Here is a 17043-nt window from a genome sequence, read left to right on the forward strand (position 1 = left end):
TAAGACGCTCATAGGCGGACACCTATTCAAATGAATGGTTTTGAAAACTGACTGCCAGTTTCAGTCTCCTGTCCAGTTTCTCGGGCAGAAGACAGAAACCTGAAAGTGCAGACCAAGGCGCAGATGTGAACCCGCCCTCACTTTACAGTGATCCTCCAGTACATCTTAAAGGCAGTGTCACCAGAAGCCAGCATATTAACCCAGTCCTGCAGATAGATAGGTTATAGTCACCAGAAGCCAGCATATTAACCCAGCCCTGCAGATAGATAGGTTATAGTCACCAGAAGCCAGCATATTAACCCAGTCCTGCAGATAGATAGGTTATAGTCACCAGAAGCCAGCATATTAACCCAGCCCTGCAGATAGATAGGTTATAGTCACCAGAAGCCAGCATATTAACCCAGCCCTGCAGATAGATAGGTTATAGTCACCAGAAGCCAGTATATTAACCCAGCCCTGCAGATTGATAGGTTATAGTCACCAGAAGCCAGTATATTAACCCAGCCCTGCAGATTGATAGGTTATAGTCACCAGAAGCCAGTATATTAACCCAGCCCTGCAGATTGATAGGTTATAGTCACCAGAAGCCAGTATATTAACCCAGCCCTGCAGATTGATAGGTTATAGTCACCAGAAGCCAGTATATTAACCCAGCCCTGCAGATTGATAGGTTATAGTCACCAGAAGCCAGTATATTAACCCAGCCCTGCAGATTGATAGGTTATAGTCACCAGAAGCCAGTATATTAACCCAGCCCTGCAGATTGATAGGTTATAGTCACCAGAAGCCAGTATATTAACCCAGCCCTGCAGATAGATAGGTTAGGGTCACCTGAATGGAACAGTGTTTTCGTCTTGCTCCCGTTGCCATGATATAGTAATTTCTGTTGAGATGCAAATGAGTTGTTTGGAGCAATGAGGGCGGTGTTGTTACTCCAATGAGCTTAGTGACAAAGTAATATATACTTGAAGTCGGCAGATTTTGTTAGCATTTTGTATGTGTATTTTTTAGACAATGTCAGGATGTCAAAAAGAAAAGCAATTTCTACATTAATCTTGTACTATATTTAGGATCCACTTCTTGTTTTAACTATGAAATGAATGTAAAATAGGGAACAAACCAGCTCTGTACAGTAAGCTTACATCTATTCTTATGTTAAATTGTACCAAATCACTAACTCAGCAACTGAAATCACGACTTTGGTTAACCAGACAGTCTCGGTACCATCTTCGTAAACCAAATTCCTCCAGAAGGAAGAATAATTTCCCTCTAGTGCCACCTATAGGTAGTAACTCAGTTAGCATTCTCTGACTCCAGACATATATGTCACAATCTGAAACTGCCAGGGGAGACTTGGGCCACTTTCACACACCAGTATATTGGTTAGTATTTTACTTCAGTATTTGTAAGTCTAATGGTTGTGTGGGGAAGTGATAGAAGGAGGTCAAATAGGAGAAAGAAGACTAAAAAAAGAGGGTGTCTCTCTAAAGTGGTCACTGCTTCTCAGATTCTCATGAGATCACGGTACTCCTGAGTAAGCTGAAATGTGCGTTCTTCGGAGGTGCTGGCCGTGAAGTCCTCCATCTTCTGAATGTCTTCCACTCTGCCGACCCAGGGTGTTAGTGTAGGTGGGGGTGGGAGAGTTCCAAAAAGCTGGGATAAAGTTTCTAGATGCATCTTAAGACTCCTGGAACTTGGAAGATTCGTGTGAGCATGCTGTGTACTCCATCCCAGCAGGACTTTAGCAAAGGGCATGACCAAAAGATGTGTGAAGGAGAGCGCCCTCTATTGACCCACATCTCCAGCAGGGGATGGAGCCTCAGCTTACACAGCTAAGACATGATACCAATGAATTACGGGCTAGAATATTACCAGTCTGGCAAGCATTGTTCATCACACCATGCCACCAAATGTTTTACAAAAGGGCTACGTTCACATCTGCCCGGAGTCTCCGTTGGACATAGTCAATGGGGTATGCCAGACTCCATGTGTGACTGCTATGCTAGTGGTCCTCCTCTCCATTATATTAGTCCTCCAATGGACCAGAACCTTGGCCTAGGTTCCAAGGATAGTATAAATCAAGGATGTAACACACCAATAGTATTCAATAAAACAGATTGGGGGTCATTTATTATTTTTGTGCAATTTTTTTTACTCATTTTTTGGCCTGTGCTTTTATACGTCTCAGCATTCCTAGTACATAATATACTAAACAAGCGTAATTGCGTCATTTTTATGCGCAAAATAATGAACTTCATAATGCACCTAATGAGAGTTGTGATTCCAATTCTGTCAGATATGTAGGTTATCATGGGAAGAATATCTAAATCTGTCTTCCATGATGTAATTAGGAAGTCAGGTGCCTCAGTGTTGCAAACCAATGGTGGTCTCTCCCCAAGGACGCCCTCTATTGGTTTGCAACACTGAGGCAACTGACTTCCTAATTACATCATGGAAGACAGATTTGCACATTCTTCCCATGGTCCCTTGCAAAGTGGAGTGCTAAAGGCTTAATAAGTCTCAACACACCTATATGGTGGTCTCTCCCCAAGGAGTGACAATATCCCCCTAACCCTAGATATGTAGGTTGTTATGCTATCCATGTCCTAGAGTGCAGTTGCCCCTTTTTCATGCGTTTTTTGAAAACAACAAGGGGGCACTTCAAGAATAGATTGTAAAATGTTCATGCTGATAAACCACGCCCACTTCCCGCAACAATAAATCAGGGACCAGCCTTTCATTAAATCCTTCCAAATCGGCGCAAATATATGATCATTTTGGAACACTCAGGATAAAACTTAAAACCAGGGCAAAAATAGAAGAAAGTAGGGGCAACATGGTGGCTCAGTGGATAGCAATGCAGCCTTGCAGCGCTGGAGTCCTGGGTTCGAATCCCACCAGGAACAACATCTGCAAGGAGTTTGTATGTTCTCCCCGTGCTTGTGTGCATTTCCTCCCATTCTACAAAGACATCCTGATAGGGGAAAAAAATGTACGTTGTGATTCCTATATGGGGCTCACAATCTACATAAAAAAAAAAGAAGAAGAAAGTAGGCACAAGATGTTTGAAAGGGGAACACCCCTATAAAGCAAGGGGCAGCCATGTTGTAGATGATTAGTACAAGATCCACTTTTCGCTGTATAAATATAACCGCGCTTTAGTTAACATTGTAAGACATTTGTCAAATAAAGTGCATTAGAAAGGTAATGAAATATGCAGAAGCATAAAGGTACGAGAGGTGGAAAGCCATGAACTGAAGATATATATAATACATTGTCTGCTATCTAATTAATATGGCTCCATTTCCCTACAATAAAATGATTTGTTCTCCCATTGTATAGACATGTTATACATCACTATTGATAAATTTGCCCTTTTTGCTTTTCAATTAGCTCTACCATGTAATAAATCCTATTAAAGCATCATAATGTGACCACTAAGGATCCAGCCAAATGTTCACTTAGGATCCTCCATGAGCCCAGTTCATACTGAGAATTTTTTTCGGGGAAAAACTAAAAATGGCTTCCCATCCTGTACTAAACAGACCGACCCACTGGATAATATAGAGGATGTACACGGACTGGTATACCGTAAATGTATTATGGGTACCGTATATACTCGAGTATAAGCCGAATTTTTCAGCCCAGTTTTTGAGCTGAAAAACTTACTCGAGTCAGCAAAAAAAAAATAATATTTTTTTTTTTTTTTAGGAGGGGGGGGGGGTGTCTAGGACCAGCTACAAAATCAACATATAGAATCTCCCATAAAATAGTGCAATAGAAAAAAAAGTCTAAAAAAAAAAGTCTAAAAAAAGTTTTAAATCCCTCCTTTCCCTAGAATACATACAAAAGTAGAAAATGACTGTGAAACACAAACACATTAGGTATCCCTGTGTCTGACAGTGGCCGGTCTACTGAATATAGGGGATCTGCAGTGCTCCTGTTCCGTCGGGAAGGGGTTAACAGGAGCACTGCAGATACCCTGTATTCAGCCAGGGAAGGGGCAGACAGACAACCAAAACACCCCCTCCTCTTTCCCAGCAACTACTGCACCCAAAAACTCCAACCATTTTAATTTTTGAAATTTTCCAATAGCTGCTGCATTTCTCCCCCTCGGCTCATACTCGAGTCAATAAGTTTTCCCAGTTTTTTGTGGTAAAATTAGGGGGGTCGGCTTATATTCGGGTCGGCTTATACTCGAGTATATACGGTACTCCCGAGTCTGTACATAGCTGGTATGTGTTAGGAGTAGGGCCGGAGCCTCCGTTGTGCACAGGTTGCTGGCCCTCTCCTCTCTGTACTCCCAGATTCCCAGCTTTCAGGTCTCGGGAGGCAGGCTGCAACTTCCACAGTGATGTGCAGGAGGAGGGGGGGTTTGCCGGTCTACTCCTGAGCCGGACCAGGGACCTCTGGTTTTTCATGTCTAGTGGCGGCTCAGAGTCTATTTAAAGATGGGCTCTTGCTCCGGACCACCGCTGACTATTCAGTGTTCCTCCTTGTTCCGGATAGTAAGCGTTTCCTCTTCTGTTATCTGATTGCCTCGTTTCTGACCCCTGACTCTCGCTTCCTGATTGTATACTTTACCTGCTCCTATTTATGTGCCCGGCTTGCCTTTAGATCTCTGCTACCTGATTTTGTGCAGCTCTGCTCTCCTGTTACGATTCGGCCTGCCTGACCTTCCCTCTGGATTACCTTCTGTACTGCGCTGCCTTCATGTTGATGAATTGATTGGACGACTATGCTTTGGCTCTCCTCTGCCACCTGCTGGCCAGCACCTGCCGCTGCCTTCTGGTTTATTGGACCCGAACCGCTACCCTGAAGCTCTGCTGGTAAGAGTCTCAGTTTCTGGTTCTGCTGTGACTTGTGGTGCACTGTGTGTCTGGCGTTTCCTGACCCGTACCACTCTGCTTGGCAGTGCCGCCAAGTCCATCTCCACCATGTGGGGCTCTGGTGAACACCACTGTGGGGTTTGAGTTGGTGGACACTCAGCGCCATGTTTCCCATGTTGATCAGTGTATCTAGTACAGGTTCTCACTATTGGCTCAGATCTGCTATCCTCACAGCAGACTTCGGCTCCCTGTGAAGCTTTCCACAGCCGCTGACTATCACAGCATGAAATAGCTGGAAGGTCCTCTGGGGATTCATCACGGCACATAATGCGTCCTCCTGTTATATTATCACAAAATTATGATGAGGAAACATTTACTAAACATTCAGATATTTACGGCAAATCATTAAACATGATTATTTCCCTAATCGCTTTTTACTAAAAATTCTCACCCCACGTTGCGAACTGCAACCAAAAATCGCTGTGGAAAAGACTGCGGCTGAAACGCATTGCATTTTTTTCCGTAGAGCTTTCTGTCCTAGCATTTCTGTAGGTATAATTGACATGCTGCAATTTAAAAAAATGCAAAGGTTTTGCCAAATCGCTGCATTTCCGCTGCGGTTATTTATCTGCAATGTGTGGATGGGATTAGCCAGAACCAGGGGGAGCAGGCCATACATCAGTGCCGCGGGAGGTTATGCAGGACGCTGGCGAAATATGCCATAGCACTTACCTCTTTTTGATTTATGCCTCTGATGATCTATACTGGCATGCTAACAGCTGGCTTTTTGAAACGCGTCAGGCACACTATCTGGGCTCTGTTATATTTAGCAATACGTGAGGGGAACAAGAGTAGGAATATGGCTATTCGCAATCTTTGTAGGCAGCTGAATTCCCCTCCCACGCTATGTAATGTGAGGCAATGTATCGTAGGTATTTTTGGGTGAATAGGGTAAACACTGCTTTTGAGAAATTGATAGGGGCAGTTACAGTGCCTTCACCCTCTATGGAGCACGAGTTAGGGCTCGTTCACATCTGCGCCGAATCTCCGTTCTGAAGGTTTCCGTTTCCTGCACAAAACAGAGGCAGGAGACGGAAACCTGCAGGACTCTTTCATACCGATTCATTTGAATGGGTTTGAAAGATGTCCGGCCGCGAGCGGCGGTGAGCGTTTTATGCTCTCCACCGCGAAACCGCTTTTTTAAAATCAGACTCAGAGTCGGACATGCAGTACTCTGTGTCCGGTTTTAAAATAAACGGTTTCGCGGCGAAGAGCATAAAACGCTCACCGGCGCTCACCCGATCTGACAGCTTTCTGTCTTCTGCATGCAAGACAGAAAGCTCAGAACGGAGACCCGCACGCTAGGGCTAATTTGCATTCAGATCTGCAACAGTTCATCTGCACATCCATAGGAAAAGAGCCTTGGATTTCTGCTGGCAGATTATCTAGTGTATTATACTGAAATCGTGTAACAGATACTAGAAATGTCTCCTTTTCCTCTGAAACAACATACGTGGCTATTGATCTCTAGGGAAAGCCACATCGAAACATGAGCGGGTGTAACACAATAGCAGCACATGTTGTAAATTCTGATTTACGACTACTTTCCCTTGACCTGAAAATGTGAGTCCCTGAGTTGTCTGGGTTTTTATCCTATTCAGCTGTTTTACAATTGTCTTCTACTTATGTACAAGTAACATGTTCGGTGACAATCCCTAGTAGCGGCCATTACAGTGCTCCAAGGGTTTACAGCCTAGAGTTTCAGTGGTCACAGTTCCTTCATTCTGCTGACTGGTTCTCCAACTGCAGAAATTGATAGCCCATACTAAAATTAGGCTGTCAATACGCAACTCCCTAAAAACTCTTCACGCACCCCTTCACATTTGTAATAAGAACCTATGGGTGCAATAACCCTACTTCACTATAGCAAGAGAAAGCAGAAAGTTCTTATAAACAATAACCCTGGAGTCCTGAAATCAGGGCACCATAGAGGACAAGGATCCACTACGCGGAAACACAACAAAAAAATGAAGTGGAAATGAAGCGGTAAAAAAAAAAGCAAAAGGTTTTCCACTGTTTTTTCTTCGACATCCAATATCAGTCTGTGTGGCAGTAAAAAAAGAATATGAAAAGGTGAATAGAAGTCTGGACAGAGGGGAGGCTGTGGATATAGCGGACAGAGGGGAGGCTGTGGATATAGCGGACAGAGGGGAGGCTGTGGATATAGCGGACAGAGGGGAGGCTGTGGATATAGCGGACAGAGGGGAGGCTGTGGATATAGCGGACAGAGGGGAGGCTGTGGATATAGCAGACAGAGGGGAGGCTGTGGATATAGGAGACAGAGGGGAGGCTGTGGATATAGCAGACAGAGGGGAGGCTGTGGATATAGCAGACAGAGGGGAGGCTGTGGATATAGCAGACAGAGGGGAGGCTGTGGATATAGCGGACACAGGGAGACTGTATATAGCAGACAGAGGGGAGGCTGTGGATATAGCAGACAGAGGGGAGGCTGTGGATATAGCAGACAGAGGGGAGGCTGTGGATATAGCGGACACAGGGAGACTGTATATTGCAGACAGAGGGGAGGCTGTGGATATAGCAGACAGAGGGGAGGCTGTGGATATAGGAGACAGAGGGGAGGCTGTGGATATAGCGGACACAGGGAGACTGTATATAGCAGACAGAGGGGAGGCTGTGGATATAGCAGACAGAGGGGAGGCTGTGGATATAGGAGACAGAGGGGAGGCTGTGGATATAGCAGACAGAGGGGAGGCTGTGGATATAGGAGACAGAGGGGAGGCTGTGGATATAGCGGACAGAGGGGAGGCTGTGGATATAGCGGACAGAGGGGAGGCTGTGGATATAGCGGACGGGGGAGGCTGTGGATATAGCAGACAGAGGGGAGGCTGTGGATATAGCGGACGGGGGAGGCTGTGGATATAGCAGACAGAGGGGAGGCTGTGGATATAGCAGACAGAGGGGAGGCTGTGGATATAGCGGACAGAGGGGAGGCTGTGGATATAGCGGACAGAGGGGAGGCTGTGGATATAGCAGACAGAGGGGAGGCTGTGGATATAGGAGACAGAGGGGAGGCTGTGGATATAGCAGACGGGGGAGGCTGTGGATATAGAAGACAGAGGGGAGGCTGTGGATATAGCGGACGGGGGAGGCTGTGGATATAGCGGACAGAGGGGAGGCTGTGGATATAGCAGACAGAGGGGAGGCTGTGGATATAGCAGACAGAGGGGAGGCTGTGGATATAGCAGACAGAGGGGAGGCTGTGGATATAGCAGACAGAGGGGAGGCTGTGGATATAGCAGACAGAGGGGAGGCTGTGGATATAGCAGACAGAGGGGAGGCTGTGGATATAGCAGACAGAGGGGAGGCTGTGGATATAGCAGACAGAGGGGAGGCTGTGGATATAGCAGACAGAGGGGAGGCTGTGGATATAGCAGACAGAGGGGAGGCTGTGGATATAGCAGACAGAGGGGAGGCTGTGGATATAGTGTATTTGTACAATTGATTATACAAGTAATTAAACAATGTGCAGAGTTTTACAGATTTTCTCTCTTTGTCTTGATTGTTTGCCAGTGGATAAGACCATGAGTGCAGGAATTTTCCAAGATCTGGAATAATAAGGAAATCATGGCTGGGTTTGTGACAAGCTCCAAACCACAAGTTCCTAAATTCATGGTCGTATCCATTGACACCCAATTAAGGGCCCCTTCACACGGCGTAAGCGCTCGGCTCATTCCGAGCCGTACACGCGAGTGCTTCTAAACACTTCCCATTTACTTCAATGGGAACACGCGTACATGGATCAGTGAGTAAGTGTATGTTCACACATCAGTATGCCATCCATCCGTTTGAATTCAGTTTGACACTTCAAAATGGACTGATGCACATACTGATTGTATACTGACACCTTTTTATGCTGATAGCCTAGAGAACAGATTTCCCTAGAGGACAGATAAGAGGACACTTCAGAGATAAGGAGGACATAACGACATTGACATTTTTTATAACTCCTTATCTCTACTCTGTTTACAATTGCTATTTTTAATCCCCTTATCTGTCCTCTAGTGGATGGCCAGTGTTTGCTATCAGCATAAAAAGGTGTCCGTATATAATCAGTATGTGCATCAGTCCGTTTTGAAGTGTCAAACTGAATTCAAACGGACCGATGGCATACTCATGTGTGAACACAGCATTAGGCCGTGGGCCTGCTTGCAGGACTTTTCTCTGCATGTTTTTTGAGCAGATTTGAGGATGAAAACCCCGAATGTAGAACAGGCGCAGGTGTGAACCAAGCCTTAATCTAAGACCCTGTGTAGTGAGTTTTTGCAGTTTTTTTCCTTTCTCTATTAAATCCATAATACGCTGCATTTTTTTGAAAAGCTGATTTTCTGCAGGTCTTTTTTCCCCGCAATGTGTGGATGAGTTGTGGATGTGCGGATAATCTAAATCTCATTCACTTTGCTGGTACTGTAAAATGTAATGGAGGGAATGTATTAGCACTCGATCCTTCCACTAGTGTTAAGTGATTGTTTGTTACGTTTCTAAAGTGATATATCAGTATTTAGTATTTATTCCAGTATTTAGCACATGTCAGATACATAAAGTGATAAGAAACAGAAGGAGGAAGGGGAATAATTTCTGAATCTTTCTGGAGTTTCCCAGCCTATTGTCATATACCGCACCCCTATGCCAAATTGCTTTGTTAGAGGAACTTCATGCATAAATAATATTAGCAGAAGTCAATGTTTTGTAGTTGTGTGAAAGTAATGTTTTAAGCTCTCTTGTCTCTTTCTAGTTGGGGAGGGGGACTTTACACTACTTTATGTAGCTGGGTACACTCAGACTGTTCAGTGACCAAATAACATGGCACAAGGATTTGGAGCTCCACAACAGCACTGCCTACTAATAGGATGACTTCAAGAGCAGTGGCGTAAGGATTGCAAGGGAACCCGAATGGGAACAAGGCCAGCGGCAGATCGCCAGGGCCCCAAATCACCATTATAGCTATAAAAATTGTTAATAGAAATGCCTTGCTAGAACATTTATTTTTCATAAAGGAAATGCTACTCTATAAGTAAAGGCCCCTAACAGTGGCGTAACCACAGCCAAAATAGTCATAGTGGCTGCTACAGGGCCTGGACCTTAGGGGGTAACCCCTGCAAGTAATAGGCCCTATTTACTTACTAATCCCCATTCCTACTAATGGCCACCTCTAGTTCCCCCTCTGCCCTCTAGGGGGCTCCATGTGTCTTACAGCACGTCCCTGAGGGCAGAAGGGGAAGTGTAGGCAGCCATGAGCAGGAACAGGGATCGGTGAGTAAGGCGGTAGGCCTACGACAAGGCTGTTTGTTGGGCAATCCCTGCAAGTTTCATCTTGCGAGGCGTCCCACCAGTTCAGCTCGGTACTGGAGTGGTATCAAAGCGGCAGAACTACCACCATAGCAGATGTAGCGCTTCCCCCTCCCTATTTGTTTTTTCATTGGCCGTTACCTATAGGATTATTCCAGCAGGTGTAGGGACAGTAAGGCCCCATATCTACCACCTCAAATTTCTTGATGGGGGGTCCCAGTCATATTTTTGCTATGGGGCCCAGTCTTTCCTAGTAAAGCCCCTTAATGGTAAGAAAGAGGTAGGTATAGGTTTGACAACATTTTTATGAATGATATCATAGTAATGCTAAAAAAATAGATGTAATATGGAACAGCTAAAAGCCAAAAATAAAACGTTAAAAATATAAGAAAACACAATATTGAAAAGAAAAATAAAATGTTAAAAATAAAATGTGTTTTGTTTAACCTAAAAAAAAAAAATCTGACTTAAAACATACAATATCAATACGACAACTGAGCACAATTCTCAATTATTCTCCTCTTCTATTGATCTAAGTTTCCCAGATGAAATAAAACTGGACCTGTAAATCATTTACCATGACAGGTAGTTGCTTTAAAGGCACAATGGAGATCAATGTAACGCAGACCACAAAAAGGACAGAGAAGGCTGGACAATTATCTAGTGGAAACAAAACGATTTGTAAATTTCCTGGAAATTTTGGTTACGTAGTAAACCACTAAGTGCATAGAAGTCCCTAAGCAGCGCACATATGGAAAAAATTACATGTGTTATACATGGATATACTGTACGGAGAAATGATGTATCATATAGTACAGAACTTAGCCACCATATTTAAAGGAGTGCACCATACAAGAGAGGTATATACCATGATGGAGTAGAGTACCATACAAAGAGTTTGATCTATAGGGAGCTACCTTCCAAAAGGTGGCACTAGAGTAAATTTCCCCTTTCCCATCAAGAAGAATGAATCTTGGCACTATGTAGATGAGTGGAAATAAATATGCACTAGTAGGAAATGTTATATTCCACATAAGCAGTATATACACTCACCGGCCACTTTATTAGGTACACCATGCTAGTAACGGGTTGGACCCCCTTTTGCCTTCAGAACTGCCTCAATTCTTTGTGGCATAGATTCAACAAGGTGCTGGAAGCATTCCTCAGAGATTTTGGTCCATATTGACATGATGGCATCACACAGTTGCCGCAGATTTGTCGGCTGCACATCCATGATGCGAATCTCCCGTTCCACCACATCCCAAAGATGCTCTATTGGATTGAGATCTGGTGACTGTGGAGGCCATTGGAGTACAGTGAACTCATTGTCATGTTCAAGAAACCAGTCTGAGATGATTCCAGCTTTATGACATGGCATTGCATTATCCTGCTGAAAGTAGCCATCAGATGTTGGGTACATTGTGGTCATAAAGGGATGGACATGGTCAGCAACAATACTCAGGTAGGCTTTGGCGTTGCAACGATGCTCAATTGATACCAAGGGGCCCAAAGAGTGCCAAAAAAATATTCCCCACACCATGACACCACCACCACCAGCCCAAACCGTTGATACAAGGCAGGACGGATCCATGCTTTCATGTTGTTGACGCCAAATTCTGACCCTACCATCCGAATGTCGCAGCAGAAATCGAGACTCATCAGACCAGGCAACGTTTTTCCAATCTTCAATTGTCCAATTTCGATGAGCTTGTGCAAATTGTAGCCTCAGTTTCCTGTTCTTAGCTGAAAGGAGTGGCACCCGGTGTGGTCTTCTGCTGCTGTAGCCCATCTGCCTCAAAGTTCGACGTACTGTGCGTTCAGAGATGCTCTTCTGGCTACCTTGGTTGTAACGGGTGGCTATTTGAGTCACTGTTGCCTTTCTATCAGCTCGAACCAGTCTGGCCATTCTCCTCTGACCTCTGGCATCAACAACGCATTTCCGCCCACAGAACTGCCGCTCACTGGATGTTTTTTCTTTTTCGGACCATTCTCTGTAAACCCTAGAGATGGTTGTGCGTGAAAATCCCAGTAGATCAGCAGTTTCTGAAATACTCAGACCAGCCCTTCTGGCACCAACAACCATGCCACGTTCAAAGGCACTCAAATCACCTTTCTTCCCCATACTGATGCTCGGTTTGAACTGCAGGAGATTGTCTTGACCATGTCTACATGCCTAAATGCACTGAGTTGCCGCCATGTGATTGGCTGATTAGAAATTAAGTGTTAACGAGCAGTTGGAGAGGTGTACCTAATAAAGTGGCCGGTGAGTGTATATATGTCACAGCTCATGTAGGTTAGAGCTGGATACCAAGGTATGTTAGGCCACGGTGTATGAAGGGGCATCAGAAACACACGTACCAATAGTCTAAGATCTGTTTGAGAAGGAACTGAACTGAACCCCTGTTAATGGTAACTACTAAACTAGCAAAATGTTCTGTTCTGACTCATATGATGGGGAGAGAGATGGCAATCATGCGTCAGGTATGATGCGGCTATGTAGGATGATCAGATATCGAATATGTAAAATATGAGGAGTGGGTGAAGGATATCAGGCTTTCAGGTTGTGGAATTCCTTACAAGCAGTCCAGTTCTAGTTTCTTTCCATTGCATAACAAAATCAGTCTTGGAACACAATAAGTTATATACAGCGTACAGACATATTTACCTTCTCTACCATGTCATTTTCCACTTCCATTGACCTTGGTCTCAGTTTAATTGGTTTGTCTTTGAAAATATCCCCAAAGCCAAATCCCCTGATCTTTTTCGTCTGGTTTTCTGCTCCACTTGTTCCATTAGTCCCTTCTGACTTGGAGTCGCCCCCATCACTCTCGGAGCCGGCAGTGTCTTTAAATCCTGCCAGGAAGAGAAACATAATTACTATGACAACTTGCTCTGATTTTGCAAAAAAAAAAAAAAATAAATTACAGCAGTAACTGTTTCTTCTTCACTGTAATTCTAGTAAATGAGGATTTGGATTTGAAAAAAAAAAAAATCACAATTATGTGAAGATGATAACGAGCTTTATCCTAGGAACCAGATATTGTACTGAAGACCAATGAAATGAGGAGCTTTACACAATCTCTAAACCCCAAAAGGATTCCCCAATGAACAGAACCATAAATAACATTGTAGACAATTAAGTTAAACATTTTTGCAAATATAAATATTTCAAAATTTAGCAGAATTCTACAGATTTCCTCTAATCATCTTAGTGGTGACACTCTTTGTCTTAATTGGGTGTCAATGGATACGACCATGAATTTAGGAACTTGTGGTCTGGAGCTTATCACAAACCCAGCCATGATTTCCTTATTGTTCCAGGTCGTAGAAAATTCCTGCACTCATGGTCTTATCCACTGGCAAACAATCAAGACAAAGATAAAGAAAACTCTGCACATTTTTTAATTACATTATATACTTGAGTATAATATAGGCCGAGACCCCTAATTTTACCACAAAAAACTGGGAAAACTTATTGACTTGAGTATAAGCCGAGGGGGGGGGGGGGAATCCACTATTGCAGATAAAGTCTGGTCATGTGCATTGCAGCTTAGTAACTCCATTGGGATCATAGTAATAGCAGTTAACCCCATCATGTCCCTCACATTAACCCCCTGTTTGCCTTACTGATATGTGGGACATATGGAGGTAATAATTAGGCATCTTCATAATTAAGGTCCTTCATTAGTACCCTCATGTGTCTCACATATTAGTAACTCTTATATGGGGCACACGGGGGTTAATATGAGGGACATTATGGGGTTAACTGTTATTAATGTGAGGCACATGGAGTTACTGAAACTAAATTAATAACCCCAATGCCTGACACTACTAGGCAGAGTAACTAAAGGAAGGTCCTTGTGTGTCACGTTACTGTAGCTTCCTCTCCTCCATACGACAGACATCTTCCATAAGACACAATGAATCCTGGCCACTCGTCTGCAGGGTAGATGCTAAATCCTAGTGTGCTAAAGGACCTCTGATGACGCCATGACCATGTGATCGGACTCTGGTGTGGGTGGAGCTATAGGATTTAGACTCAACCTTATCTGCAGAGCAGATGTTATATACCAGTGGCTACAGGACCTTTGATGACATCACAGTCACGTGACCTCATGATAAGCCAATCACAGAGCAGTAGCACTAAAGGACCTCCCCCTTCCAGGTCCTTCCAGTTTTCTGTGCTCCGTGGACCCTGACTCGTGTATAAGCCGAGGAGAGTTTTATCAGCAGGAAAAATGTGCTGGAAAAGTCGGCTTATACTCGAGTATATACAGTACTTATATTTGGGTAAAAAAATTTCAATTCTACAATGGAAATTTTGGGGCATATTTATGAATAGAAGTCCCACACTTTTCTGTCTACATTTGCCCCAAAATTTATGGTGCACGGCATTTAGGACATGTTTATGAACAGCATGTGCCAGAAAGAACAGAAATATATAACAAGCTTGATACTTCTTAAAAAAAACGTGCACCAGATTGGCCGGGATCTAGGCATGTCTAACTTTACAACACATATATGAAATGGAAAAGAACAAATATTGTGCAGATTTTCGTTTGCATTGTAGTCAAAATATAAAATGGTGTAAAATTAGGAATTTACAACAATTTAATTTGAGCGCCACAAATTCCCATCTTCCGCTTCATATTTGTCTCTCCAATAAGTGAAAGATAATTTTTGGTGAAAACTGTAGGGTTTTTGATGTGTGCGCCAAATATTTGTTCCCGACTTAAGTTTTTTATCTAAAGGAATTAAAGGTATCATCTACTGAAGGCTTTCAAGTTTTTTTGGGGGGGGTTTTATCTACAGATTTTGTCTCCATGTTTTGCGCTAAATATTTGTCTAATAGAGAATCTTGAGACTTTTAGGCTAAGGCCCCACATTGCGGAAACGCAACAGTTTTTGTTGCAGATTTTGCTGTGGTTTTTTGGGCCAAAGTCAGGAGTAGATTGAGCAGAAGGAAGAAGTATAAGGACTTGCTATATATTTCCCATTCTTTTAGTGGTCACTCCTGAGTTTGGCTGAAAAACTGCAGCAAGATCTGCAATAAAAAAGCTGCATTTCCGCAACGTGGGGCCTTAGCCTAAAAGTGTCAAGATTCTCTATTTAACAAATATTTAGTGTAAAACATGCAGACAAAATCTGTAGACAAAAAACTTAATACAGGCTGTTTCCACAACGTTGGGGCCTTAGCCTTAGTTGGATGGTTTTTGAGTCAGAATTTTGGAGCTTCTAGAAACACTCCATATGTATGACAGATTCATAAATATGTCTAAAACTATGAACAGGATTGATGAATGTGCCCCAATATGTCTGTGGGAATACCCATATAAATCACTTGTGATCAGTGTTTGAGAGATCAGCTGGTTTTGTAAAAGACATATGTTACCTATCATCACTCAACCCCATGTTACTTAGCTTCTACAAATAGCTAGTGCTACACAGTGACTTAAACGGATTCAATCATTAAAATGCTATTTTTTCTCCCTAAGACATAGAAATGGCCTTAAGAAACACTATTCTTCTCCTACCTTTAGATATCTTCTACGCGCTGCCATTCGGTAGATATCCCGGTTTTCTACTGTATACAAATGAGTTCTCTCGCAGCACTGGGGGTGGGCCTGAGCACTCAAACAGCACTGGGGTTGTCCCCAATGCTGTGAGAGAACTCATTTGCATATAGAAGAAAACCGGGATATCTACCGAACGGCGGCACAGAGAAGACATCTAAAGGTAGGAGAAGAATAGTCTTTCTTAAGGCTATTCCTACATCATAGGGAGAAAAAATAGCATTTTAATGATTGAATGCCTTTAAAGAACGTGAACATACAAGTCTTCATTAATTTCCTTTTTCTTGGTTCTGTTTTGGCTCAGCCATGTCTCCCTCCTCTTCCTCGCAGTCATGTGACAGACTCAAATACATCTGGCTGCAGTAGGACAAAAGAATTGTTAATCCCTCCCACTTTTCTAAACCCCATCCCCAGGCTGCTTTCTGAATGGAAGATGGCGCGTACGGACAGGAGATTAACACCTTTGTTCTATGAATGATTTCTATAGGTCTGCTTGTGCCAGGGCCATGTAGATGTGCTGACAAACAGTGAGGGCCACTAGATTTCTTATGTACCGTAAACTATCAATTCTGGATTAAGTGCCCCTTTAAGATCATAATATTGTGCTACTATATCGCACCTAATGATGGTGATTGTGATCAGGTTGTGACCTGCAAGTTGCCATGATTGTGATCCGTCCATCGGCATAAATCAAACCTTCTAGATTTCTTTGTGACCAAAATTGCTCTCATAAGGGGCCACCAGCATTGCAATAATTACTATCCTAACGTCACAAGGCCACAAGTCATCGTCCAGCCCTAGCCTTACCTTGTGACTGCTTTACAAACAACCATGAATCATATTCTCACTTCTCAAAATACATTAAAATTGTGTATTAGCAGCAATGAAGCTCATTCTATTGCAACATATCACTTTGTATTTAGTTCCCCCGAGTCCTAATTTGTCCTTGAACGTGTCTTCTTCTTTCTTAGCTTGTCACAGAGAGAAATTAGACTAACATCTCCCTTTATTTCACCGGGTACAAGAGTTGTCATCGGCAGCGATAATTGCTGTAAACTTGTATTCACATTCACGAACACTGACATCTCCATTTTCCAAACTATAGCAAAGTCATAGCAACCTTTACCTAGACGTAATGATGTCTTAAGAGGACACGTGTTACACAAGAGGTAATTGCCCAATGAAACGGCTTTCCACCAGGATTACTTTATTTATGGGACAAATAATGAGTCATTTCAGCAAAAGTTTCAAGGAGACCTTATGTTTTCTACTTC

At 43.3% G+C, this 17043-nt stretch overlaps 1 protein-coding gene across 1 annotated transcript in view; it reads right to left on the bottom strand.

The window, feature by feature from the left end:
- The window catches only part of SH3KBP1 (SH3 domain containing kinase binding protein 1), a 283844-nt gene that overhangs the window by 89258 nt on the left and 177543 nt on the right, over positions 1–17043 (bottom strand). The window contains exon 6 of the mRNA XM_075263613.1: positions 12862–13049. Within this exon, the coding sequence (XP_075119714.1) occupies positions 12862–13049 (188 nt within the window). The remainder of the gene's footprint in view (positions 1–12861; positions 13050–17043) is intronic.

This window comes from Leptodactylus fuscus, chromosome 2, assembly GCF_031893055.1.
Source record: "Leptodactylus fuscus isolate aLepFus1 chromosome 2, aLepFus1.hap2, whole genome shotgun sequence".
NCBI lineage: Eukaryota > Metazoa > Chordata > Amphibia > Anura > Leptodactylidae > Leptodactylus > Leptodactylus fuscus.